We start from the raw sequence: 27,964 nt of genomic DNA on the forward strand, positions 1-27,964 counted from the left end.
CACAATAAATAGACAGGTAATATAGAACTGCAGAGCTCATGTAAATACAATAATTATCAGAATGTGCTAAAGTTAGTAAAGGATACTAAAATAAAGGGCTTCCTTAGATATGTTCAAACTGAAATAAAATTGGTATACCAACTCAATGAAAGCAAAATGTTTTAACAGGTTTGAAAGAAATGACAAAAGCTAATTAGTCATCAACTAAAAAAAATGTGTTTCATCATAAAATTGTGATAAACAAGGCCAGAACTGAAGTTTGCAACTGACAGAAATCTGATCAGAAAATACTTGTTTAATTAATGTAATTATCTGGATCAGAATTGCGTCAGTTTGAATCATTAAAGAATGTCTTTAAAGTGAAATATTAGGAAATTGGAGGAAAACTAATGTCCCAGCCTTCAAAAAGCAAAATTCCCAGATTAAATGTTACCTTATTTTTGATTAATTTTCTGGACCGTCAGAATACTATAGCTATATCTTGATTTCAACAAAGCCTTTGACAAAATATCCCATGAGGTCTTGATTAACAAACTAGTTAAGCACAGGTAGTCCTTGGTTTAAATTCATTTGTTCAGGTACTGTTTGAACTTGCAAGAGTGCACAGCCAATCCTCACAATTCCCACTGTTGCAGTGTCCCTGTGGTCATGTGATTGTGATCTGGGTGCATGGTACTCAATTTGCAGTATTTATGATACTGCAGTGAGCTGCAATTATACGATTGTGATTTCCAGTGTCCCCTGAGCAAAATCAATGGGGAAGCTGGCAGGAAGTTGTAGTTGCACGAGATCTTTGCTTAACGATTTGAAATAGAATAGAATAGAATAGAATAGAACTGGAAGGGTCCTTGAAGGTCTTCTAGTCCAGTCCCTTGCCCAAGCAGGAGAACCTATACCTCAGGTCGGCAACCTGCGGCTCTGGAGCCGCATGCGGCTCTTTGAACCTTCCCCTGTGGCTCCCAGCCTCCTCTGCCATTTGCAGAGAGAGGCAATTGCGCTTCCCTGCTTCTCTCTCTTACTCTCTGTGTGTGTGTGTGTGTGTGTTTGTGTATGTGTGTGTGTGTAAAAGAGAGTGCACTCACAGTGTTCACAGTGTTCTTGTTTTCAATAAGCTGAAAAGCTTACTGGGCAGAGCTCCTCCCTTTGCTGCGTCTCTGCAGGAAGCAGGAAGGGCAGGAGAGAGCTAGCTAGCCCAGCTATGCTGACTCAGGCATTCTGGGAGTTGAAGTCCATGAGTCATAAAAGAGCCGAGGTTGCCTACCCCTGAATTTGTTGGAGAACAGCTTGAAGTCAGCTTGCCAGGTGAGCAGAAGATAGGAGAGAGGGAGGGAGAGAAAGAGAGAGAAAGAAAGAGAGTGGGGGAAGAGGACTGGCAGACCAAGGGCAGATAGAGAGAGAGGGAGGGAGAGAGAGAGAGAGAGACAGAGAGATCCTTTTGACATCTAAAATGAAGATAACACTGCATATATCCTTTTTTACCTGCATATATCCTTTTTACACACACACACACACACACACACACACACACACACACACACACACACACCTATAATAAAGATAAAAAAGGATATATGCAGTGTTATCTTCATTTTAGATATCAAAAGGGTTTTGCGGCTCCCGGTGTTTTGTTTTCAGTGGGAAACAGATCCAAGTGGCTCTTTGAGTGTTTTGGGTTGCCTACCCCTGACCTATACCATCTCAGATAAGTGACTGTCTAGTAATCTCATCTTAAAAACCTCCAGTGATAGAGCGCCCACGATTTCTGGAGGCAAGCTGTTCCACTGGTTAATTGTCCTCTGTTAGGAAGTTTCTCCTTAATTCCAGGTTACTTCTCTCTTTGGTCAGTTTCCAACCATTGTTTCTTGTCCTGCCCTCTGGTGCTTTGGAGAATAGTTTGACCCCCTCTTCTTTGTGGCAGCCCCCCAAATACTGGAATACTGCTATCATGTCACCCCTATTTCTTCTTTTTAGACTAGCCAAACCCAAGTCCTGCAGCCATTTTTCATATATTTTAGTCTCCAGGCCTTGGATCATCTTAGTTGCTCTTCTCTGAACTTTTTCCAATCTCTCAACAATCTTTTTTGTACAATGGTGACCAAAATTGGTTGCAGTATTCCAGGTATGGTCTTATTAGGGTTTTATAAAGCGGTACTAATACTTCACGTGATCTTGATTCTATGCCTCTGTTTATACAACGATGACAAGCAGGGACTGCTGGAGTTGCAAGCAGTGTGGTCACCTGATGCTGTGTTTTACGACTGCATCAGTAATGGAGGCTAGTTTGGATACAGTAAGACAGTTAAGTGGATACACAGCTGTTTAAAAATTGTATTTAAATAGTAATCAATCAATGGAACGTCATCAAATTGGAGAAGGGTATTAAGTAAATACCACAAGGACCAGTCCTGGACTTTCTCTTGATTATATTAATGATTTGAATGAAAAAGTGAAGGAAATGATTTATGAAAATTATATATGACAAGTATATACGTCTTTGAGGGAGATGGGTGGTTAAGAAGTTTGAAATAGAAATAAGTTTGGGTAGGATAGCTATTAAGTCAAGAAATAGAATTCGAAATCTTGAAGAACTAGCTGGCATTATCAGAATGAAATTTTATAAGAACATGTGCAGTACCAAGTAGAAGTCAAAAGAATGAAACCTCATTTTATTGAACCAATTGGTGGAATTGGTTCCACCAGACTTTATTCAGGAATATCTATTGAAGAATAGGGCATCTTGGGGATTTCTGTCATGCAAATCAGGAAAGTAGATTCTAACTGAAATTTAGAAAGAACTTCCTAAGAGCAATTCCTTAGTGGAACCAGCAACCCCACAAAACATTATTCAGTGGAGGCTCCATATCTTCCTGTTCTGGATGCTTCAATTTGGATTCCCAAACTGAGCAGAGAGTTGGACCTGATAGTCTAAATCAGAGATGGGGAACTATGGCCCCTTTATGACTTGTGGATTTCAGTTCCCAGAATTCCTGAGGCAGCATGGCTGGCTCAAGAATTCTGAAAGTTGAAGTCCACAAGTCATAAAAGAGCTATAGATCCCCAGCCCTGGTCTAAATGATTCCAACTTGGTGATTCTAATTAATGAAAGTCAAATTTAACAAGAGACCCATGTTGGAAGAGAATTCAGGTTCTGGCAGATGAAGAAATCAAAGCCTACAGAATAAGTATGCTAGTTAACTTGGAATACAGAAAGAATATTTTACATAGACTTAAATCCAAGGTTTCGTTCCTAATATCTCTAGTTTAAACAGAGGAGGAATTTGAAGAATTATTGTGACACATTGTATTGGACTATGAATCAGGAGATTGTGATGTGCTGTGTTTTCAGCACTTGTTCTCAATTACTTTTTTTCCTTTCTGAAAATATCAATTGAATTTTTAAAAATGGATGGGAAATATCAGCTGAATTATATACAAAATGTTTAAATTCTGGGATTGAAAAGAAATTTCTAGATAAAGTACGTGCTAACAATTCTGTCCTTTCAAGATACTATTTTCTGTCTGGGTCTGATTAGTGGACCTGAGGGTTCAAGTAAAAAATAAAAAAATCACAATTGTGCCTGGGCCCTCAAAAGACTATAAATGCTAGTGGTCCAACTTATTAAGACACCTTTTGAAATTCAAATTTGCTACATATTAGCTTTTGCTGTTCGAATCTCACTCAGAAAATCTTATACTTTTTTAAAAGAATAGAAATTTAGAAATTCTTTGTCTCAGAAGAATCCATGGTGTTCCTGTCTGCCAACCTGATTGTGCTTTATAATAAAAGGCTCAAACCCAGGGCACTGACTCAAGCCAGTGATTTCTACTTTGGGAATGAATGAATGCTGAGGACTAGTCTAATACTAAGATGTTAGCATAAATTAATCAAAAGGAAATGAGTCTTGAACCGTTAATTATACAGAGGTGTAACAAATATTCTCTATAATTAATACTTCGAATGTTTAGTTATCAGAGCTAACTGATGTTTAGTTAGCTCGAATGTTTAGTTATCATTCTTCTTCCAATATTTTCTACATTAGATTGCTGTGTCTTTCAGCTACAAGACATTTTCCCCCATTTTTATTATCAGGATTTCTTTTAAGATGCTGGGTATAGTACATGAAACTTCTTGGATGTCTAGTCAAAGCCAGTCTCCAAAACCCTTTCTAGGTTTTCCATTGATAACTAACCTGAGCTTCCTTTATTATATATTTTTCAATTAATCCATATTTTTTAATGAAGCCATAGGAACTCTGGGAGAAAGTGATCATGCAATATTGGAATTCAACATTATGGAAGCACAAGCAATAGAACACAGTCAAACTATAGTCTTGGACTTCAAGAGAGCTAATTTCAATAAACTTAGAGAGGGCTTGGGAAGGATTCCATGGATGAAAATCCTCAAGGGGAAAACAACTCAAGAAGCTTGGGAAATTTTGAAAAATGAGATAATAAAAGCACAGTCTAGCACAATACCAACAAAGAGGAAAAATAACAGCTCTCAAAAGAAACCAGCATGGCTGCATAAAGAACTCTCTTACAAATTGAAAGATAAAAAGGACAAGTATAGAAAGTGGAAAGAGGGGCACATAACTAAGTCAGAATATCAGCAAATAGCCTGAGCCTCCAAAGATGAAGTGAGGAAAGCCAAGGCTCAAAATGAACTAAGGCTTGTGACCAAAGTCAAAGATAACAAAAAAAAAGCTTCTTTCAACATGTAAAAAACAAGAAAAATGTGAAGGAAATGATTGGTCCATTAGTGGGTGAAAGTGGCAAGAAGGTGACAAGCAACAGGGAGAAAGCAGAACTATTTAACTCGTTTTTTGCATCTATCTTTACACAAAGGGAAAAAACAGACCAACCTATTGAAAATAGTGCCATAAAAAACAGAATAGAAATGCAAGTTAAGATAGGCAAGAAAATGGTAAGTGAGCACCTGTCCAGCCTAGACGAGTTCAAATCGCCAGGACCAGATGGATTACACCCTAAGGTTCTCAAGGAACTGGCAGATGTGATCTCAGAACCACTGAACTATATTTTTCAAAGATCCTGGAGCACAGGGGAACTACCAGAGCTGATGTAGTTCCCATCTATAAAAAAGAAAAAAAAATGGACCCAGGAAATTACAGACCTATCAGCCTGACCTCAATACCTGGGAAGATCCTGGAAAAGATAATCAAACAACGAATCAACGTTCACCTAGACGCAAACAAAGTCATTACTAAAAGCCAACATGGCTTTGTGTAAAAAATAGATCATGCCAGACAAACCTTATTGCATTCTTTGACCAAGTGACAAAATTAGTGGATCAGAGGAATGCTGTGGACATAATTTACTTGGACTTCAGTAAGGCATTTGATAAAGTAGATCACAACCTACTACTTGACAAGATAGAAAAATGTGGGGTAGAAAGCACTATCACCAGATGGAACCGTAGCTGGCTGACGGGCCATACTCACGAGTGTGGTCCTCAATGGAAACTTATCTACATGGAGGGAAGTATGTAGTGGGGTGCCCAGGGCTCTGTTCTGGGCCCAGTGCTCTTCAATATCTATATCAACAATTTGGACAAGGGGATAGATGGGGAAACTCATCAAATTTGCAGACGACACCAAGCTGGCAGGAATAGCCAACACTCCAGAAGACAGGCTTAAGATACAGGAGGACCTGGATAGACTTGAACACTGGGCGCTATCTAACAAAATGAAATTCAATGGGTGAAAAAAGCAAGGTTCTACATTTAGGCAAGAAAAACCAAATGCACATGTATAGCATAGGGGGTACCTTGCTCAATAGTAGTAACTGTGAGAGGGACCTCGGAGTCCTAGTGGACAATCACCTAAATATGAGCCAGCAGTGTGCTGCAGCTGCCAAAAAGGCCAACACAGTGCTAGGCTGCATTAACAGAGGGATAGAATCAAGATCAGGTGAAGTGTTAATACCACTTTACAAGGCCTTGGTAAGGCCACACTTGGAATACTGCATCCAGTTTTAGTCACTGCGATGTAAAAAAGATGTTGAGTCTCTAGAAAGAGTGCAGAGAAGAGCAACAAAGATGATTAGGGGACTGGAGGCTAAAGCATATAAGGAAAGGCTGCTGGAATTGGGTATGTCTAGTTTAATGAAGAGAAGGATGAGGGGGGGACATGATAGTAGTGTTCCAATATCTCAGGGGCTGCCACAAAGAAGAGGGTGTCAAGCTATTTTCCAAGGTGCCTGAAGGCAGGACAAGAAGCAATGGGTGGAAACTAAGCAAGGAGAGAAGCAACCTAGAACTAAGGAGAAACTTCCTGACGGTTAGAACAATTAACCAGTGGAACAACCTGTCTCCAGAAGCAGTGAATGCTCCAACACTGGAGGTTTTTAAGAAGAGACTGGACAGCTATTTGTCCGAAATGGTATAGGGTTTCCTGCCTGATCAGGGGGTTGGACTAGATGACCTCTAAGATCCCTCCCAACTTTACTATTATTATTGTTATTATTATTTATTTAAAAAGCAATTAATAACTTATTCCCTCCTATCTTGATTTGTTAAATGATTTCCTTTCTAGCATCTAAAGCAAGAACAGTACTAAAAAGCAAAAAAACATATGACTATTTTTAATGAATATACTAAACGAGATCCAAAATCATTGAAGACATATAATTGGTCCTAAGCCTTGAAATGTCTGCCAGCATTCCAAGGTCCCTGAAGTGTCAAATCTAGGGCATGTCCCTAACATGACATCATATTTGAAGATATAGGAGGGCATCAGCTGGGTTCTGTTAATTACACTCCCTTGTGGAAGAGCAGTAGCAAGATAGTTCCAGAGGGAAAAGGCTATCTGTTCTATTTTCGCCTAGGGAAAATGAACAGAGATGGACTTGTTTTGTCCTTTAGTGCAGCAACTACACCAATTCCTTGAAGGTTAAATTCAACAGACGGATAATTGTATCATAGACATTTTCCAGTCTACTCATTTGGTGCAATGCATAATATTTCAAATCCCAAATCCTTGAAACTGAGGTGAAGCAGGGAATGAGTCTCATGCCATCATCTTTGCTGTTCCTGAATTTCATGAAACAACTGGACAACTTATGCCCAGCTGGGTCATCATTTCAGATGTATTTCCTTACCTAAACAGAAAAACAATGACAAGTGGGCAAAAAAGCCGTGCCTGATGGTGCTTGGGAGTGTGTGAGAGATGTGGTGTGAATCACTGATGGCATGCTGGGGATAGGGATGGTGCAGATGAGGAAGAGTGCATGGGGATGTACATAAAGTGCCATATGAGTTAGGGAGGGCCCACAGAGTGGTGCTGGTATGTGCCAGGAAGGATGCATGGGGATTCCTTCTTCCCTTTTCCTCATTCCCTTTCTATTCTTTCCTTCCTTCCCTCTTCACTTCCCAGCAGGCAAATGAGCGGCGGCTGCTGGGTGGGTGGGCGGGTGAGTGAATGAGTGAATGATTGTGACAGCAGCTGGGAAACTGTCATGTTCAAGATGAGGATCATGTGACCACAGCAGCAGCCTGAAGCAGCTACAACATCCCCAGATTTCATTCTTTGCAGAGTCACAAGTCCTGGGTTTTGGGCAGAATCTGTACATTAGCCCATTTGAGGTTCCTTGGTTCAAAATAATTTGCTCTATGGTGCACCATTTTGCCTCGTTAAAAGTTATAGAAATGAGACTGAGTAGTACCGGTTTATAGATTGCCTAATGCAAAGAGACAGTTAAAATATAGGATGTTTGATTGGCAACTAGTTTTAACCTTTATTTGAAATGAAAGGACATCAACATGGTTGATCAATATCTGCTGCAACTGCTCTGTGAATATACACACTAGGATAAGATAGCAGGCTAGTTTGTGCCTCAGTGCCTTATGCATAGCAATAGCACTTAGACTTATATACCGCTTCATAGTGCTTTACACTAAGTGGTTTACAGAATCAGCCTACTGCCCGCAACAAACTGGATCCTTATTTTACTGACCTGAGGATGGAAGGCTGAGTCAACCTTCAGCCGGCAAGGATCAAATTCCTGGCAGTGGACAGAGTTAGCCTGCAATAGTGAATTCTAAGCACTGCGCCACCACAGCTCTATAGCCAGGTAACTTATGAATATAGCCAAATACATTCACCAATCCATCATGAAAAGACAGGATATGTGTCTTTAACTGCAATTCTCAGAGCACACAACAAAAGCCTCTTTGAGATACTGCTTTCAAAGCAAATTATTTGCAGAGGCTTTATCAAGGTTTTTGAGAAAGTTTTATTATTGCACATAGTACATACAGATCTGTAGTCCCTTTGCTGAATTTGAGAACAGCTGATTACTAGGAGCATCAGAAGTAAATTTAATTTTATCTCAAAATGTATTCCTCTTATATTTTCCTATATCAGTGAATGTATTCAGAGAACACATTAAATCATGGTCAGATTAATCAGGGTTTATTGACTAAGATATATAGTTGATCCATGCAGCAAATTAAGTCACAAACAGGCAAACCACATTTTAACATTTTGTGTGAATCCAATTACTGCCTCCTGCTCTCATTTGCTACAGGAAACAAAATACTATATATTGAAATTCCTTCTATAGCGGTACAAAATCATCTTCCCTTTAACTTAAAAAAAAATTTCTGAGAGAAGCAATCGTTTTGGAAAGCCACCACAATTTTCTGAAACTATGTTACTCAGTGTGTAGAAAACAAGGGTCAAGCTCAGATAAAAGCTAAGAAATACTTCTAAAAAACAAAATTTATGAAAATGCACCAAGATTTTATGACAGGCAGGTTCTAATATTCAGTGCTGACCCCAGAAGAGGGTATTTTTCATTTTATTAAATTTATTTGCTACCCATCTCACAGTAGAATGATTTAAAACTACCCAGGCAACACAATTACTCAGGGTTAATTGAGCCACGGTTTTCCCAAAACCCAGTTCTGGTTTCATAGAGCTATTGAGCCATAAAGTATTGGCATGGGCTAAGAGCTGAGGAATCAGATTAGAGAAAGATTTGCGTGAGGAAAAACTATACATGTTAGAGTTCTAAGAGCTGACACTGATTTGACGGCACATAATTGAGTTTGCCTACCACATTAGGCGAAATGTCTGCACCCTGTCTATGAGGAATACAGGTAGTTCCAACTTACAACCATAATTGGGACCGGAATTTCCGTGGCTAAGTGATGTCACGTGACCACATCACTTAGCAATTGTTGTCGTAACTCCAGACATGCCGTTCTTTAAGTGGGAAGTGGAGAGAGTCCCAAGTGAAGAGTATGGGGGACTACAGGGGGTGGGGAGGGCCCAGTACAGACTCTGAACAAGTGGGGGAGGGGGCTGCAATGCAACAGGAACTCAGGAAGTCTGGGAAAAGAATAATGTGCGGCTCAGGAGTTGCTTGGTGTGCTTCAAGAAGCCCCTGAGCTGCTGTGCAGCAGTATAGTGCAAAACAGCCACCCAGGAAGCCCCAGCCACCCTGCATCCAAGCCCCTTACCATCCTGCAGTCTATCAACCCATCTTATTCCTGCTGTGCCTGTCCTGGCCATTGGCCACATGAGGCCATCTTTCCCAGGACTCAGGAGAACAGGCACATGATTTGGAGAATGGCGCAAACAGCCTCGGGAAGAAGGCCTGGCGTGGTCAGCAGCTGCTTCACACAGGCCAGACTTGGTGCACCTCATTACCAGTAGCAGCGGGAGGAAGATGGTGAAAGTCAGCTGGGTGTGACAGGGATAATGGAGCAGAGACCCACAGGGGCAACTGCTGAAGCCCTGGGCCTCTTCTTCAGCCCCAGCCCCATTACTGCCTCCAAGGACTACTGCCAAAAGGGCACAGATGGGGAGAGACAGCAGATGGGGGGAGTTGAAGCACCCGTTGTCCTGTGGGCAAGGCACCTTAGTTTGATCACATGCCTGTGGGGATGCTTGCTACTTCAGGGAATGTCATAAGTCGCTTTTTTCAGTCTGTCATATTTTCAATCACTGAAAGAATGGTCATAGGTCGATAACTACATGTTTGTACAAACTTGAGATGACCACTTGTCAACTATGAAAGCAGATGGACTTGAAGCAGACTAATATGCTAATTCTACATATAATGCTGAGCCATGGCCATAAGCACGAATTATAACTTAAGTATGCATTTTCAGAAAAATCAATTCTTATAACCACTCTATTCATACTTCAAAACTTTTAAAGGAACAGCCTGCCAAGTGGGATGCCTTACTTAGTGGAATGCTAACAAAAAAACGGAGTGAATTTTCCCTTTAGGTTATGTTTAAGGACAGAAATAGCAAGGATTACATCACCTGCTTTTCTGAATACTAATGTGTCTCTAGAGAAACCCTATGAGATGGTCAGAAATTATACATTAAATTTTGGCAGCCAGGAAATGATACAAGTATATCTACTAGTTTTGTCCACAGTGGTAAGTCTAGCCTTCTTTACAAATGAGAATACTCAGAAAATAGACCAGATATTGTATACTTGAATATTTCACCACCTCTGGTGTGTTAAAATAAAAGTAGCAACAACATACTTACGCTAGGGACATAAGTATGCATCAGGTCATAGCCTAAATTCAGTTTTAAAAGTAATAATAGAAACCTGGAACAAAATGTTGTGGAGATCTTCACCCTATAACAGTGAGGAAGCTAACCATGCCCTCTTTCGAGAAGCTGTTAAGTGCCAGAGGTATCCAGCTGCCGAATATCAAACTTCCCTCCCTGCCCAATATGGTTTCATTTTTTCCTTCTAACTTTCAATATCCCTCAAATCTTGGAAAGCACTGTGCACAGATTAACCTGTGTCCTTTTTGACTTCCTCTCCAAAATTCTATTCTGATGTATCTCAAGGTTTAAATCAGCAATCTCCCTCAGCAGCTCAAGATCTATTCTCTACCAAATGTTAATGTTTATAAGGAATCACGACACAGGTAGCCGACTTAACAACAGTTCATTTAGTGACCATTTGAAGTTACAACATCACTGAGAAAGTGATTTATGACCGTTTTTCACACTTGCAGCATCCTTGTGGTCACATGATCAAAATTTGAATATTTGGCAAGTGGTTCATATTTATGACAGTTGCAGTGTCCCAGGATCATGGGACTGCTTTTTGCGATCGTCCGACAAGCAACATCAATGGGGAAAGCAGATTCACTTAACAACCATGTTAATAACTTAACATCCACAATGATTCACTTACCAAGTGTGGCAAGAAAGATCATAAAATGGGGCAAAATTCACTTAATTGACTCACTTAGCAACATAAATTTTAGGGTCAATTGTGGTTGTAAATTGAGGACTACCTGTACTAAGATGCATTGTAATGTACTCTAATACTCTAATCTAGAAATTGTATCTAGATTACATGTACAACTGTACAACTTGCTATATAATGTTAATCCAGTACAGGGGTCCCCAACCCAGTCCGCGGACCGCCACTGGTCCACAACATGCCAGCAAGCGAGCCGCACAAAGCTCCATCCTCGGGTTGCAGACAATATTCAAAACCACACCCCCTCTGGTCCGTGGAAGAATCTTTCTCCATGGCACTAGTCCCTGGTCCCCACAGGTTGGGGATCTCTGATCTAGTACATCTTTGATCTTTCTAATATAGTAAAAGGAAAGATCTGATGCATGGAATCTTATTATTTTTAAAAATCCAAACATTTAAAGTTTGAAAAATTACTTGCTTAGTTTTTAAAATTTTAATTAAAAGGGGACTTGCTTGAGAGGATTATTAATGTAACAAATGAATGCAAAAAAATGCACTGTGATTGAGAAGGAGCCAATGACCTAATTCAATTAGTACAGGTGAGAGATGATGGAAGAGTGGATTAAGGGGAAAATGTTGGGCTCAAAGTCTCATATTGACAATTAAATTAAAAGAAAAACCCTAGTGAAAGATACATAAACAGAAGCATCCTAATGAACTGAGTTTGGCCGAAGTTGGAAGTTCAACATGGTCTAGTAAATTAGGAGGCAAGAATTCCATCTCTGCCAACACTTTCAGAAGTTCTGGAATTAACCCCTGATGCAAGTCAATATTTCAGTCTAATCTCCATTTCAAAAATAGGAACAGAAAGACTTTAAAATCATTTTTATACCATCTTTGTTGCAGTAACCAGTCTTTGTTGGATATGTTCGCCGCCTTGAGTTATTTGTAAAAACAATAATGGTCAGATATAAATAAAATTCACATACAAAAGAGCACAAGATCCATATAAAAGAATCACTTCCTAAACTAGGCATGTTTAGTTTCTCCTAAGCAACTAAACCTGAGTTATTTTAAAGCTTGTTGTTAAGATGCCTTTTGCAATATATACTTATAAAACTGTTAGGAGTTTTGCATGAACACTGATTTCGCAAATCCTAAGGGGAAAAAGGCCACAGAAAAGTGGTTTGCACCTAATGGTATGCTAATAATGCATAATCGCCAGTTTTCCTATTGGTATTTCCATTGCTGCTGCCATGCCGTGAGCCACCAGATGCCAGCAGGCTAGGCATTGTGGCTCAGCTCTAACAATTGGCTCTTGTGATCTAGTACAAGCCAGCTCTAGCAGTACTTGTACCCGTTTTAGGAAAACAAAGTTCAGAACAGTTACAGAAAAAAACTAAACTAATTGGAACTGTCAAGAAGTTACGCAATTAGACTGCCCTTTTTCTCTATTCCTTTCCCCCCCCCCATTTGTTTTTAAATTTCATTCTCGCACCCAAATTTCATTTTCTGACAACAGTTACATCTGATGCATACTTTATCAGAATGTGTTTCGAATCATTAGGATTGAATGGTAGATTAATTTGAGAAATGGTTTAACTAGATACGGTAAAACAGGTGTCAAACTGCCGGCCCACAGGCCAGATGCATCATGGCAAAACCACACCCACCCCGTTGCCGACAATGGAAAAAAGTCACGATACATCATGACACGTCATGTGACATTGTGAGTTTGACACCCCTACGGTAATAGAAGGAAACTTGTCCTTGTATTTCCAATCCTGTCAATTAAGTGTTCCATTTTACGTATGTATGTATGTAGTCAGACCCCAACTTAAGTATTGTGCCCAGTTCTGGAATCCCATTTTAAAAAAGATTCAAAAAAACTGGAGAAAGGCACTATAGATAGGGGATGATATCACATGCACATTTAATGCACTACGAAAGTTAAGATTTCCAAAAGCTAACGTGGGAAAATAATACAATTCTTCAAATATCTGAAAGATGTCTCACAAGAGTCAACTAGTTTTGTATTATTCCAAAATGCAGCATATAGGATAGTTATTTTAAGTTACAGGAAATCAATGGACTCGGTTATCCAGAGAATGTGTAGGCACCCTTTGGATGTGTTCAAGCAGATACTGTACTGGAAAATCGAATCTCAACAATCTTTTTCATTTGGATTGTACTTAGGAGGTTGGACTCAACTGGCCCTTCCTACTCTATAATTCAAGATTATTTTGTGGTTTAATCGGAAGGAATATGCTTTACCTCCAAAAGAGCACATATCTGAGATTCTTGGCTGGGAAAGAGATCTATTTGAGAATACAGTTGTGGCTGAGCATGTTTGGAAACAGCTTAATATGTACACTTTTGCTAAATCTAATCAAACTTAACACTTTGAATTCATAAAACACAGCATGAATAATTTACATCATATATATCTCTCTTCATAACTCTTTATGCATTCTTCATTTAAAATATATGTAACCCTAGTGGTTCATGCCAATTTAGTTATCTTCCAAACATTTTATTTATTGAATTTGTTTGGCACCCATTTTGCTTCAAAATGACTCTGGGAGGCTTAAAGTGTCAACATACACCATTCCTCCAACTATTAACTTTTAAACTTTTAAATTGTAAGTTTCTTAAGACAGCCCTTACCATTGCTGTTGTTCATATAATTATGTAAAATACCAGTAGCACTCACCCAATGACCAGTTACTTAATAACCATTTAAATTTACATCAGACCCCAAAATTGAATTGAACTGAACTTTTTTTGGCCAAGTGTGATTAGACACACAAGGAATTTTTCTATAGTACAGAACCACTTGGTGTACATGCAAAGCAACAGAATAATACCAATAAAAGGGAGAAAGTAAAAATGATAAATAATACTACAGCCACACTATATGGGTAAATATACACAGACATAAATGTACTTATGTCCTCTTAAGTTATGACTGCAACATCTACCCTTCTGCAGTCACATGATTGCATTTTGGGAACTTAGCAACTGGTTCACATTTATAACCTGTTGCAGTACCTTGTAGTCATATGACCACAATTTGCAACATATTTGTCTTTCTGCTGTTTTTTGCCAGTTTCCAGCACAAAAAAACCATTCAGGAGAACTGATTCATTTAATGCTCATGTGATTCCCTTAATTGTCATGACTTGCTTTACAGCCTGCATAAAATAACATCGATTCAGCTCACATAATGACCTGCTTAATAACCATAAAGATGTATGATGGAAATTCCAGACTCAATTGTGGTCATTAATTGAGAACTACCTGTACCATAACAATGATTCTATCAAATATTTTGTCCTGTACCTTCAAAAATTTGTAGCATTGTGGGGTTTTTTGGGGGGGTGTAACTTATCTAAAAAGAACTACTGAATTACTGAAACCATTGTTGTATGTTACTGTTAACCTAAGCACAAAGCAAACCTGAGCACTAGGTATTATAACTGAAAGGTCATAGCTAAACTAAAGATTGCACTTTTCAAACTTCTGAGTACATAAAATATACCTTGTTTAAAGCACATATAGAGTCAGAGTAAAAAGGGGCATACCATAAACTACATTGATCTTTGTATAAACAATTAAAGTTTCCTTTGTTCCCTCTCATATCTGTTCCCTCTCATATCCTTACTCACAATTTAGCAGAAAGAATGAGGGGGAGGAGTATGGTTGTAAAACATTTTTATAACCCTTCTAACTTTTTTCAGTTGATATTAGAGATCTAGAGAGACAAAAATCCAATACAGTGAAGTGTACAATTTATTTTTTAAAGAGTCTCAACTACATATAAAACAGGAAAAAAAAAGGATTAATATGTAACTGAAACCAGAAACTTTTCTTTTGGGACCGATGGATAAGCAATTGGGGAAAAATCTCTTGGAATTTAGTTTTTGTATGACAATTACAGGGAGACTATTAAAGGTGGAAAGATTTCCACCATCATTTATTTATTTATTTATTTATTTATTTATTTATTTATTTATTTATTTATGAGACTTATATACCGCTTTAAGTGCAAGCACTCTCTAAGCGGTGTACACCAGTAAGCAATGTGTATATATATATATATATATATATAATATATATATATATATATATATATATATATATATATTTGTTTTCTGAGGTTTTCGCGGGTGTTTGTATGTAGGTCTTTGGTTGTTCGGGTTTTCTCCCGCGTAAAATTGGAAGTGTCTTGGCGACGTTTCGACGAAGTCCCATTCGTCATCTTCAGGCTGGTGTTTTCAGCTTCGTGCTTCGAGCAGCAATGCTGCTCGAAGCACGAAGCTGAAAACACCAGCCTGAAGATGACGAATGGGACTTCGTCGAAACGTCGCCAAGACACTTCCAATTTTACGCGGGAGAAAACCCGAACAACCAAAGACCATATATATATATATATATATATATATATATATATATATATATATATATTTACATTGCCCCCAACAATCTGGGTCCTCATTTTACCTACCCCGGAAGGATGGAAGGCTGAGTCAACCTTGAGCCGGTGAGATTTGAACCGCTGACCTGCTGAACAGTCAGCTAAAGTGGCCTGCAGTACTGCACTCTAACTGCTGTGCCACCTCGGCTCAACCTCCATCACAATGGAGGAATGGATGTGAAAGTAATGGAGCTTGCTAAAATGGTCAAACTGATAGCTTTAATTAGAGACAAGGCAAGTTTAATACTGATTGGAAACCCTTTACTTTGTGTGTGAAACTAAAAAAATTAAACTATATTTTGTTTTGATGATTAGAAAAAAAAGATTATGGTTACATTACAGGTAGACCTCGACCTATATTAAGTGAAACATTTGCTAAGTGAATTTTGCCCCATTTTACAAGTTTTCTTGTCACAGTTAAGTTAGTAATACAGTTAAGTAAATCTGGTTTCACCACTGACTTTGCTTGTCAGAAGGTTGCAGAAGCTGATCACATGACCTCAAGGAATTGCAAACGTCATAAATATGAGTCAGTTGCCAAGCATCTTAATTTTGATCATGTGGCCACAAGGATGCTACAACAGTCGTAAATGTGAAAAAAGGGTCATAAGTCACTTTCAGGCCTCTTTTAACTTTGAACAATCACTAAATGAATTGTTGTAAGTTGAAAACTACCTGCATTTACATTTTTTCTATAGAATAAGAGGTTATATTTATAACTGCTGCAAAAGAAAATCAGATAACCTTTATCTTTTTTCTGCACTTTTTTTGGTTTTCTTTTTTATTCTAATAGTTTGTTTTTCATTTTAAAATTTTAATAGTTACATAAAACAATAATTTTTAAAATCATGAAATGGTATATCTTTAGCATCTTTTAAGAAAATATCTTTCTCATAGCAACATTCCTTTAAGGTAACAGGTAGGAAAATGAGTGAGATAATTTCCTAATTTAGTGCCCCCAGAATGTGCCAGCTGAATAACCTGAAAAATAGGGCATTCTCATCACCTGAAGACCCATCCCTGTCATTGTATTTAAGAGGAAGGAAATGTCTCACTTCCAGAGCTATTTTAGAAACAAATCAATGGGTGGGGATGTTGTTAACCATTCCATAGACAGGTCTTGGATTTTACAGTTCTCATCCAGATGTGATACAATGATTTCACAGCTATTCACAGTAGAGATTTTATCCAGTAAATGAAGAATTTGAATTTTCAAAACTAATGGAATTATAGCTTTTTAAAAGTAAGAAAGTATCTAAGCTGTTTTCTCCTGAAACTACAGATTGGTCTTTTAAATAATAATTTTATTTTGTCCCTAAACATTATACTACAGAAACAAAATAGCTTTATAACTACTGCCTTTTCTTTTAAAGATTCCCCACTGAAACACAAAATTGTCTCCCCCAAATTTATTCATTAAGCCTATGAAGTCACCAGGATTCAAGCTTATTTCTTAGTAAGATATCCTACAACAAATTCCTTGTATATAGGATCCCTTCTTTTAATTTCCCTTGTCCAATTCCTTGTTGTGCCTTAGTGTCCAAAATGCCCAGTAACCACAATTTCTACACTTCACTGATGTGTACATCCAATCTAGCTCAACAATTATAGTGTGCATATGGAGTACTTACCTTTCTTTGCCCCTGCATAGTTATCAGTGCTCCTAGCATTTCCATTCACACTCCTGAATGTCACTTTGCTTCCTGTCTTTTCTTCCAGGCAGATATACTCCATTCTATTGCTCATTCTAAACGCATGAAATATACCTAAATAGCCCTAATCCTTTCAAACTTTGTTGCATTTGGAACACATTCACCATGAAAGCACAGGCAATTACCTCCCAAAAGGCACTTTGCATTAATGGCATCTCTTCCAACTATTCCCAGAAGATTCTTAAACTAGCTCTCAAGGGAGTTAACAGGAATAAGCCAGAAGATTAAATACAATTTTACCTTGCAAAAGTACACTCTGATGCTCATTTACACAGTTTCCCCTAAACCTTGTATATTCTCATGGAAAAGAAACAACCTGCTCTAATAAGCTTCCAACTATTCCCTCTGCTGAGAAATTAGATTTTGACTGAGATCAATCAGTTTCTTCTTTTCTCTTCACTCAAAGTGTGCTAAAGTCAACTTTTAAACATTAATTTCTTCACAGACTATTGGCATATTTCTCCATGGTCTTATTTACAGCTTCTGCTAAGGTAGTTGTAAGGATAAAAAAAATCTCTCCATTTTTCATTATTTAGCACTGTCCTTATTTCTGCAACACATTTAATCCAGTCAGATTTCCTTAATGATTTTTCAAACATACAATTACCAGCTCAATCAAAAATTACCATATGAGGAATGCAACATTCTCATTCATCTTCAAGAAATGTTTAGGATTCCTTGAACTAAGACAATATGGTAATTCTCCAGCCCATCACTAGCCTCTTCTCCATTGGTCAGGTAGGAAAAAGATAACTCACCACCACAACCAATCAGTCAGTGTGTTCTATGCTGCCAGGACTTAGCACCTGAGTTCTGTAACAAAGCAGCTCGCATTTTTTTTTCAGTCACTCTTTCTCCCCAGCTCTTTTTCTTGGAGGACTGATTATACAAAAAACAGGTCAGCTGATTGGTTTTAGGTGTTGTCTTGACTAGATGAAATTATTCAGTGCATTATTAGGTCTGGTTTAAATTAAGCTTAACTATTTATGGCTTAGCTGAACTGGATCAAACCCTAACCCTCACTGACTGAGAAATTTAACTTTTTTCTTCATCTGGAATCTAGTATGTATTAACATGCAACACATTGGAATCAATAGTTATCAAAATTTCTTCAATCTGTACTGTATTTCCCCAATTTGGGCACAGTCCTGTAAATTCCCTTAATTCTGTATGAATATTCTAAGCAATAGGTGACCATGTTAACTTTTAAGCCATGTACCCCATCAACTTTAAGTTTCAGAGCATCAGTATTCTATTCTGTATGGTAATATATCCTTAACTTAAAAATAACAAACTATTATAAAAGAAGCAGTCGTTAGAAAATCAGATATTTCTTTAAAATGCATTTTACAAGATGTCAAGAAAACAAGTATTAACAAGTACTGTTTAAATACTATAATTATTAAAACTTGCCTCAAGTCCCTCCAGACTGAGGTGGGGATTGCATCAATAAAATTCTACCAATGTTCATTTTTCTTTCACAAGACTTTAACATCAAGCTGAATAGTTATTTCTCAACATATCAATTACTGATTGAAGAGAGAACAATATAGTATTCTTCCCTCTTTGAAGAGGTCAGAAAGTTTAGTTGCACATAGCATCTTTGTGCAACTAAAACCTCCCAACAGAAAATCCTAAAAAAAAAAAAAAAAAAAGTACAAACCAGGAATGATCAAACAAGCAGCAACTCAAGAAACTTCTGGCATTTAATTGTAATTCTCTCCCAGCCACCATTGGTAATCAGGTAAGAATCACAGCACCTATCTGAAACAGATAGGTATTTAAGAAAAAAAAAAAGTTTCAGGTCAAGCTTGACACTCTTGTTGACTTCACTGAGTGTCCATGTAGTTTCTTGTCAACAATATGGAAGTAGTTTGGCACCGCCTTCTTCCACGACGTTTTTTTTTTTTCCAATTTTCCAGGCCAGCCCGAGCATTTCCTGATGGTCGCTCATCCAAGCACTAATTAAGCCAACTCAGTTTTTTTATATCGGCCGAGGGTCAATACGCGCCGCGCTTTAATTAGTACCGTCACCGAAATGTTTTCCCCATCACAAAAAGTGTGTGTGTCCCCCACAAAAAAAAAACCAGGTCTCTTCCTCCCAGAGGGGACCGCCAATCCAGCCAATCACACAGCTTTCTTTCCCAGACATGGGACGGGAGGGGGAATCTCTCCCACCCGCCCCCTCGATCTTCTATACACCCGAGGGAAAACTCTTTTTTCCCCTCTTGACGACAATAAGGAAAACAAGCCCACTCCTGTCCCTTTCCCCCCCCCTGCCCCCCAGCCCAATTCGGCGCTCCCCTTCTCCCGCACTACCTCAAGTCGTCGACGCCGCCACCTCCTTCTTCTCCAACTCACAGGGCCGGGCCGGGCCTGGCTGGGGTGGGGGAGGAGAGAGCGGCTCCCTCAGGTGGCCACTGACAGGAGGAGGAGGAGGAGGAGGAGGAGGAGGACGCGGACGACTACGGGGGATGCCTTGTAGGGGAGGGGTCACGAGTGGAGTACGCACGCGCGAGGACAGGCCTCGAGAAGGGGAGCGTTCAAGACGGAGGAAAAAGGCGGGCGAGCAACTTTGTCTCGCGCCGAGCGACGCCCCGCCCCCCCTTCGGCGGTCTCCTCAGGCGCTTCCCTTCGTTGACTGCCAACATCTGCGCACGCGCGGACCGCCGGCACCTCTTTCTTCTTTTTCGTCTTCTTCATCCTCCTCTTCCTCCTCCTCGTCATCGTCTTCCGCGCTCCCATTTTGAAGCCACACCTCTTCAGAGGCTCGCTGCCCTCTTTGGTGCCACGCCCCTTCCTCCGCTGTGATTGTGCCAGACGCCTCCCCTCACGTCTCTCGAGGGCGCTCCGTCCGTCAAAACGCCTGTTCCCTCCTAAACGCTCCGCCTACGTCAGCCTTCCGCCGATCAAGCCACGCCCTCTGCCTCAGAGTTCGCCCTTTCCTGGGCCACGCCCATCCTCTCCTTTCTCGCGCCGCCTCCGCAATCGAGCGCCTCCATTTCCTCGCGCCCAGTACAAGCAACGCCCGCTTGAGTTGACTTCACTTTGATTCGCCAATTTTGGTTGACGACCAAAGTTATTCCGCCAATGAAAAGTTCCGGACGATGACGACAAGCCAATGAAAGAATAGGGGCGGGATATGAACGATCAGAGCGTCGTCACGGATTACTATAATCCGAATTCATACTTTATTCCATCTCCCCCCACTCTTTACCTTGTCATTCATTTCCATTAAAACTACTGTAGATGGTCCTAAATTATCTTCGACCTTAAATTATAATAAAAAGAACCCCCAAATAAACTTTTCAAATGGGGGGAATATAATTCCCTCCAGTATTAGTGTATCAGATGAATGCTGTGGATATAATTTACTTGGACTTCAGTAAGGCATTTGATAAAGTAGATCACAACCTACTACTTGATAAGATAGAAAAATGTGGGTTAGACAGCATCGCCATCAGATGGATTCATAGCTGGCTGATCGGCTGCACTCAGTGTGTGTCCTCAATGGAATCGTATCTACATAGAGGGAAGTGTGCAGTGGGATGCCCCAGGGCTCTGTTCTAGGCCCAGTGCTCTTCAACATCTTCATCAACGATTTGGGCGAGGGGATAGATGGGGAACTCATCAAATTTGCAGATGACACCAAGCTGGCAGGAATAGCCAACACTCCAGAAGACAGGCTTAAGATACAGGCGGACCTGGACAGACTTGAACACTGGGCGCTATCTAACAAAATGAAATTCAATAGTGAAAAAAGTAAAGTTCTACATTTAGGCAAGAAAAACCAAATGTACAGGTATAGTATAGGGGGTACTTTGCTCAATAGTAGTAACTGTGAGAGGGATCTAGTCCTAGTGGACAATCACTTAAATATGAGCCAGCAGTGTGCTGCAGCTGCCAAAAAAGCCAACACAGTGCTGGGCGGCATTAACAGAGGGATAGAATCAAGATCATGTGAAGTGTTTATAACACTTTACAATGCCTTAGTACAATTCCAAGGCCACACTTGGAATACTGCATCCAGTTTTGGTCACCACAATGTAAAAAAGATGTTGAGACTCTAGAAAGAGTACAGAGAAGAGCAACAAAGATGATTAGGGAACTGGAGGCTAAAGCATATAAGGAATGGTTGCTGGAATTGGGTATGTCTAGTTTAACAAAGAGAAGGACGAGGGGTGACATGATAGCAGTGTTCCAATATCTCAGGGGCTGCCACAAAAAAGAGGGAGTCAAGCTATTCTCCAAGGCGCCTGAGGGCAGGACAAGAAGCAATGGATGGAAACTAATCAAGGAGAGAAGCAACCTAGAACTAAGGAGAAACTTCCTGACAGTGAGAACAATTAATCAGTGGAACAACCTGCCTCCGGAAGTGGTGAATGCTCCAGCACTGGAAATTTTTAAGAAAAGACTGGACAGCCATTTGTCCGAAATGGTATAGGGTTTCCTGCTTGAGCAGGGGGTTGGACTAGATGACCACCAAGGTCCCTTCCAACATCATCATCATTATTATTATTATTATTATGGATCATCGCACAGTCAGCCAGATGTTCAGACTGGATTTGGCATTTTGTCTACCTATTGAGTCATTATTATTATTATTATTATTATTATTATTATTATTATTATTATTATTATCTTAAATTGAAGTGTTAAAGTGACATAATGGGGGGGGGGTTCTAAACTCATTTCATCATGCTGGGATTGTGAGATATCATGTGCTGAGGATAGTTGGCTTACCAGGAAGCATGCAATACCAGCAGTATGCAAAAATAATAACTTCTATCATTACTAAAATCATATTCTCTCAAAATCCAAAGAAACTGATGAGAATTTGAAGTAAAGGACCTTCCTACTGAATTGTGGTAAGAGGTGTTTGGTCATAAAAAGGGATTAAACCACTATGGCTTTGCGCCATGGTTACTACAAAATTACACTCGGATGAAAGTACCCAACTTCTCCATGCATTTCTGGAAAATGAGCAGGCAGCTGACCATCATTTTACAAAAAAAAAAAAAAAATTGAGTTTATCAACATTGCAGTGGTTGGTGAATTCTTATGGAGACAAAGCAGCAACAAGAATGGAGAGAGAAGCCCAAAGTCACAAGTTCCTTGTGCATCTTGCATCCTTTAAGTTCCCAACTGAATGTGGAAATAAGATTTTAAGGAAAATCCAAAGATGCTTTTTCAAAAGGCAACTGGACTTTTGTTTTTGCTTGAAGACATTTTGTTTCTCATCAGTGAAACAACCATGCTCTGGATGATTGAGAATCTCCATATACATTTTAAGGAAAACATAACTTACTCATCTGAAAAGCTGCCGCTCTTCTCCATAAAAGATTGGATAACAAAAGCCAAAAAATCCTATTATTGTATTCTCAGGCAATTTAAATTGACCCATAAAGGGAAATTATTTGAGGAAATAAAACTAGTTCTCCTTTCGGACATAGTAACCACTACAGGTGGGCCACACTTAATGACCGGTTGTTTAGTAACAGTTTGAATTTATGAAGGATCCCCCAAAAGGTACATGTGACCTAGATTTGAATTTCTGACTTCTGCCCTCCACAGTTTTGGGCATTTGGCAACCAGTCCACATTTACAGCTGCCTGCAGCATGCCAAAGTCACATGACTGCAATTTATGATTCCCCCCTGGAATCCAGTGTTTACTTTCAGTTTCCAGCAAACACCCATTGCAAACAATAGATTTGTTTAATGACTGTGGCATTCCCCTAATGACTGTAGTGTTTCCTTAAGAACTACAGCAAAAACATGTAAAATTGGGTCAGTCATGTGCCAAGCAAGATTTGCAATCGTAATTGCAGGCTAAATTACGGTTATAAATTGAGGACTATTTTTACCCATGTAATGAAACCCATCATGTTAATAATTTAGAGGGCGAAAGAGTGGATTGGCTCCACTTGGACATGTGCTGGCATGAGATAATGGAAGTTGCACATCTGGAAGTACAAGGTTAGGTAAGCCCAATCAAAGTCATCTCCCACTGCAAGCTGTCACATGATATAATACAGACTGTCCAAACAAGCAGTACTTTTTCAGACTTATTAAGATCTAGATCAGGGATGTCCAACCTCGGCAACTTTAAGACCCATGGACTTCAACTCCAAGGATTCCTCAGCCAACCAGCCATGCTGGCTGAGGAATTCTTGCAGCTGAAGTCCACAAGTCTTAAACCCCAAACTAGATTTTTTCCCAAGGATGGTACAGGTAGTCTTTGACTTACAATAGTCCACTTAGTGACCAAAGTTACAATGCACTGAAAAAAGTGACCTATGACAGTGGTGGCGAACCTATGGCACTGGTGCCAGAGGCAGCACTCAGAGCCCTCTCAGTGGGCACTCATGCCACTGCCCCAGCCTTGCCTCCCCCCGCGACCCCCTCACCAGCAGCCCCCCTGGAGGAGAGTCGCTCCCACAAGTGTGGCCCACGCGGAGCAGCGCAGCCAAGGACATGGCAGCCAGGCAGCGTAGACAAGACTCTGCCCTCACGCCCCATCGCGCAGTTGATGCTGCAGGGTGCGGGGAAAGGGCGTGGCCGCCATGGCGCTGCTGGGCTGCCTGGGCGATCTGTGGCAGGCCCTGGTGGGGGTGAGTGGCCCTGCGGGCAGGTGGGGTGGGGGTGGCGCAGGGGGTGGAGTGGGGCGGGGCCAGTTTTTGGGCACTCGGTCTCTAAAAGGTTCGCCATCACTGACCTATGACCATTTTTCACACTTGATGACGTTTGCAGCATTTCCCTGGTCACGTGATCTAAATTCAGATGATTGGCAACTGACTCATGTTTATGACGGTTGCAGTGTCCCGGGGTCATGTGATCACCTTTTGTGACCTTGTGACAAGCAACGTCGAGAGTGAAGCCAGATTCACTTAACAACTATGTTATTAACTTTTGATTCACTTAACAACTCTGGCAAGAAAGGTCATAAAAAGCAACAAATGTTTCACTTAGCAACAGAAATTTTGGGTTCAGCTGTGGCCGTAAGTCGAGGACTACCTCTACTTGCTTCGGATTTTTTTTTTTACCTGCTGTCACGTTTATATCATTAGATTCAAAGAAGTAATGATGGCATCCTGGGGCTATTTTATTTTCCCCCTCCCCTGCACAATTTGGCAATACTTTTTTTTCAACCACTAAAATATCACAAAAAGTATGTAAGCAAGTGCTGATCAGGCCAAGTGATGGGGGGGGGAAACCCCAAAGCAAACTATGGGCACAAGATTAGCATTTTAGATCTATTCTAATTGGGAGTACATTTTTCTTTCTTTCTCCTCTTTTGCATACCTGCACAACCACATTGTAAAAATATTTTAAATATGAAGTTTTCCATAGCTCTTGCCTTTAATGGCCGATATACAACTCTGTGTAGAATTAAAAATACGCTTCCCACAGAGATTTTCTCACCCGGCATTAGGAAGAAAATTTAGCCTGAAACACAAGACAAAAACTGTACTCCCCCTGTACATTTTTTTTATGTTTACATATTATTAAGAAAGATTAAACACTTTTTGGAAAAAAGGCTAAAAGACAAAACTGTACAAATTTACTAAAACACATTTTAAGTACATAAAAAGAACTGTTTCATAAAGAGTGTTAATTAACAGCTGCAGGTGTTTCAGAAGTGTGAACAGCAAGAACTCACACACGCGTTGGCAGACTCCACATTTCAACTGTGCAAAATCACAAGTTCAGTGATCTAATTGCCCACCCTCTATGAGCCAAAATGCAGATTTCTAAGATGATGGGACAGCGTATATCCAGGGGTATATTCTTTGGGAAGGGGCTGAGAAGGAAATGAGGTATGTGTATTTGAACAAGGACAGCCTGCTAGCATCCTGAAAGCTAGATTTAATCTATCGGGCCTCTTAGGTCTGTCCAGGTTAGTTTGTAAGGATGCGCGTCTTGCATCTTTACAGTAAGAAATATTTTTTATTTTTTGGTTTTATATAGGAAAGAGAGTCTTTTCTAAATACGAACCTTGATTGCATATGCACTAGGATTTCTTTTCTGGAGGCTGAACACTGCTTAGGAAGAGGGGAAAAAAAAAAACCTGTTAATTGGAAAATATATAGCTTTTTGTCCCTCAACTATACATAGAGAAGCGAGCCTAGGAATATGGACAACAGACATCCCTGAATTACGGACTGGAGGAATAAACCCATTTTCATCCAAGATTTGTCAAAAAAAAAAAAAATTAAGCTTCTAGCCTTCCGACTCAAGATTTATTTATATCTAGTTTAAAGATGCAGTGGGAAAATTGGGAGAATCAGCTCGTCCAAAAGGGTAAATAATTGTACAGATCTAACTGCTTCTCGACACCTTCCCTACCAACCCCAACCCTACATTTTTGGCACTCCAGAGGGTTTTTTTAAAACCCTAAATAGATGTGAGAGGGGCCCTTGCAGGTTTTTTTTTAAGATCCAAATCACACACAATGTATTTCTTCAGGAGTAAGTAAATGTTAAGTCTGTGCTGACATGAAATAACAAGCATTTGTTAATATTCTCTGAAGGAAAAGGAAAAAGAGGGGTGGGAACTGCCTTTTGCCAGGATCTGTTAAGGAATGCTATAAACAGACCTACATTCCAAATAGTAGACAAAATTAAAGTTTAAGAATACCATCTCCTCCTCTTTCAATTCTTTTAGTTACTACTTATCCTGTACTTTCCTTCCCCTATTTCTCTCCCAGTACATTACAAACAACTTTTCTTTTTACACATCAACCTAGATCAGAAACGAACTGGGTTGCATTGTTCTTGAAAGTAGCAAGAGCACATGATTAAGGGGATATTGGTTATAGCTTCTGGATGATAAATAGTGCTAAAAAAATCCATAAGAACTCACTGAAACTAGTAACAAGATAAAACTATTTCCTTTTAAAACTCACACGCCACACACCACACTAGAAGCAGGGTTGCGTCCCTGCCTTAAAATAAAGTAATAAAAAAAAAGTAGTTGGAAAAGCTGGATTCTAGTGTAACATGATTTATGCAGTCATTTGCATAATTGTTTTGCATAATCATTCCAAATTAGGTACTTTGCATAATACATGATCATTTTGCTAGCCACGGGAAGGCTAAGGGCGCAGAATTTCTACCCCAACAATTGGAAAACTTGTTTAAGCTTCCCATTTTGAGTCCGTGATGTGGGAAGTTATGTCCCATATCCTTTCAAGTGTATCTTTGCAGCTACAAGGCCACAGGGGTAGGCACTTTGGCTCTTTTATGACTCGTGGACTTCAACTCCCAGAATTCCTGAGCCAGCATGGCTCAGCTTGGAAACCTCTCCCTTTTCCCTCAGCATGGCTGGCTCAGGAATTCTGGGAGTTGAAGTCCACGAGTCATAAAAGAACCAAAGTTGCCTACCCCTGTATTGGGGCTAAAAGCTTTCTCATTAAAAGATCTTGAATGCCGAGATTCTCAGAAGCTGAATTCTGCATTTGATACAACTCTCTACATTCTAATTAAGAGTCTTGGAAGACCAGAATGTAGCCTATCTCAAAGAAATCACATAAATCCACATAAGGCCGGCTGTTTTTCTAAGCTGCCATTTGTCCTCATTTCCAAAGACCTTCATGACTCAAGAATTGAAGAGAGCGGTGAAGTCGCCTTCCCAAAAAGGGGGAAAAAAATGAAAAATCATGATTTTACCCAAACAGACAATATGTCTTGAGGAAAAACCAAAGGATTACCCTGGAGAAAAAACATGCACCTTTTACGCGTCCGAACAGGCACTTTAAACACTGACAGAGGCTGATTAGCATAAGCTTTGCTCCAATATGAATTCTCATAATCCTGAAGAATGCAGAGCCCAAGTTCCCTAAAGTGACGTAAGGAAGGTAACACCTCAAAAAGTTTACGTAGCCAATTTGCTGTGTTCTTTCCATACAGCAAGCAAATGGGGCAATGTTTGCCAACCTTAGTAATTTTATGATGTGTGGACTTCAATTCCCAGAATTCTCCGGCCAGCTATGCCAGGGCAATAGAGCCTTCATAAAAATATAGGCACATGGCATTTTCAGGGGCAGTTTTAATTAGCAAGGAAGCAGGCCTGGCTTTCTCTCTTCCATCCCAACCTCCCTATACCTTTATTATATGGGTTGATTTCTTTTATTCTTTCTCTTTTAAATAAATCTTATTTGAAGGGGCCCTTGTTTTATCCACGTCATACAAATCCAAATTCTGAGAAATAGGAAGGGCTGCCTCTTAACAACCCTGTGTGTTTACTTACATAGACATCCCTGCGACCTAGGTCTCTCTCTCTCTCACACACACACACACACACACACACACACACACCAATCTTAAAAAAGAGCTCAGAAAGGCCATGCCAAATTGTGGGTCTAAGAAAGGTAACCTCAATGCCATCTCCTAGAGGGCTTGGAGAAGTGTTCGCTGCCCATCTTTTTTTGTTAAAAAAAAAAGCTGAGTGTACAAAATGATTTCCATCTTCTTCCCAAGTGAAGATAGTAGGTTCACAATAGACTGGCCAGGCTGGTGGTAGGTCCATTTTGTGCCTGGAACTGTACTGGTGGGGGCCCATCTGTCCACTG

At 39.9% G+C, this 27,964-nt stretch overlaps 2 protein-coding genes across 3 annotated transcripts in view; both read right to left on the reverse strand.

The window, feature by feature from the left end:
- GATAD2A (GATA zinc finger domain containing 2A) overlaps nucleotides 1-20,173 on the reverse strand; it is a 112,558-nt gene extending 92,385 nt beyond the window's left edge. The window contains exon 1 of one of the 2 annotated variants that reach the window (XM_039333020.1): nucleotides 19,713-20,173. The gene's annotated coding sequence lies outside the window, so the exon portion shown is untranslated. The remainder of the gene's footprint in view (nucleotides 1-19,712) is intronic. The other variant, XM_039333025.1, reaches the window with a different exon arrangement.
- A 4,692-nt stretch (nucleotides 20,174-24,865) lies between these two features.
- The window catches only part of MAU2 (MAU2 sister chromatid cohesion factor), a 35,464-nt gene continuing 32,365 nt past the window's right edge, over nucleotides 24,866-27,964 (reverse strand). The window contains exon 19 of the mRNA XM_039333000.1: nucleotides 24,866-27,961. Within this exon, the coding sequence (XP_039188934.1) occupies nucleotides 27,887-27,961 (75 nt within the window). The 3' untranslated portion in view covers nucleotides 24,866-27,886. The remainder of the gene's footprint in view (nucleotides 27,962-27,964) is intronic.

This window comes from Crotalus tigris, unplaced genomic scaffold (genome assembly GCF_016545835.1).
Source record: "Crotalus tigris isolate CLP2741 ecotype Arizona unplaced genomic scaffold, ASM1654583v1 scf7180000024471.848039, whole genome shotgun sequence".
Classification (NCBI taxonomy): Eukaryota; Metazoa; Chordata; class Lepidosauria; order Squamata; family Viperidae; genus Crotalus; species Crotalus tigris.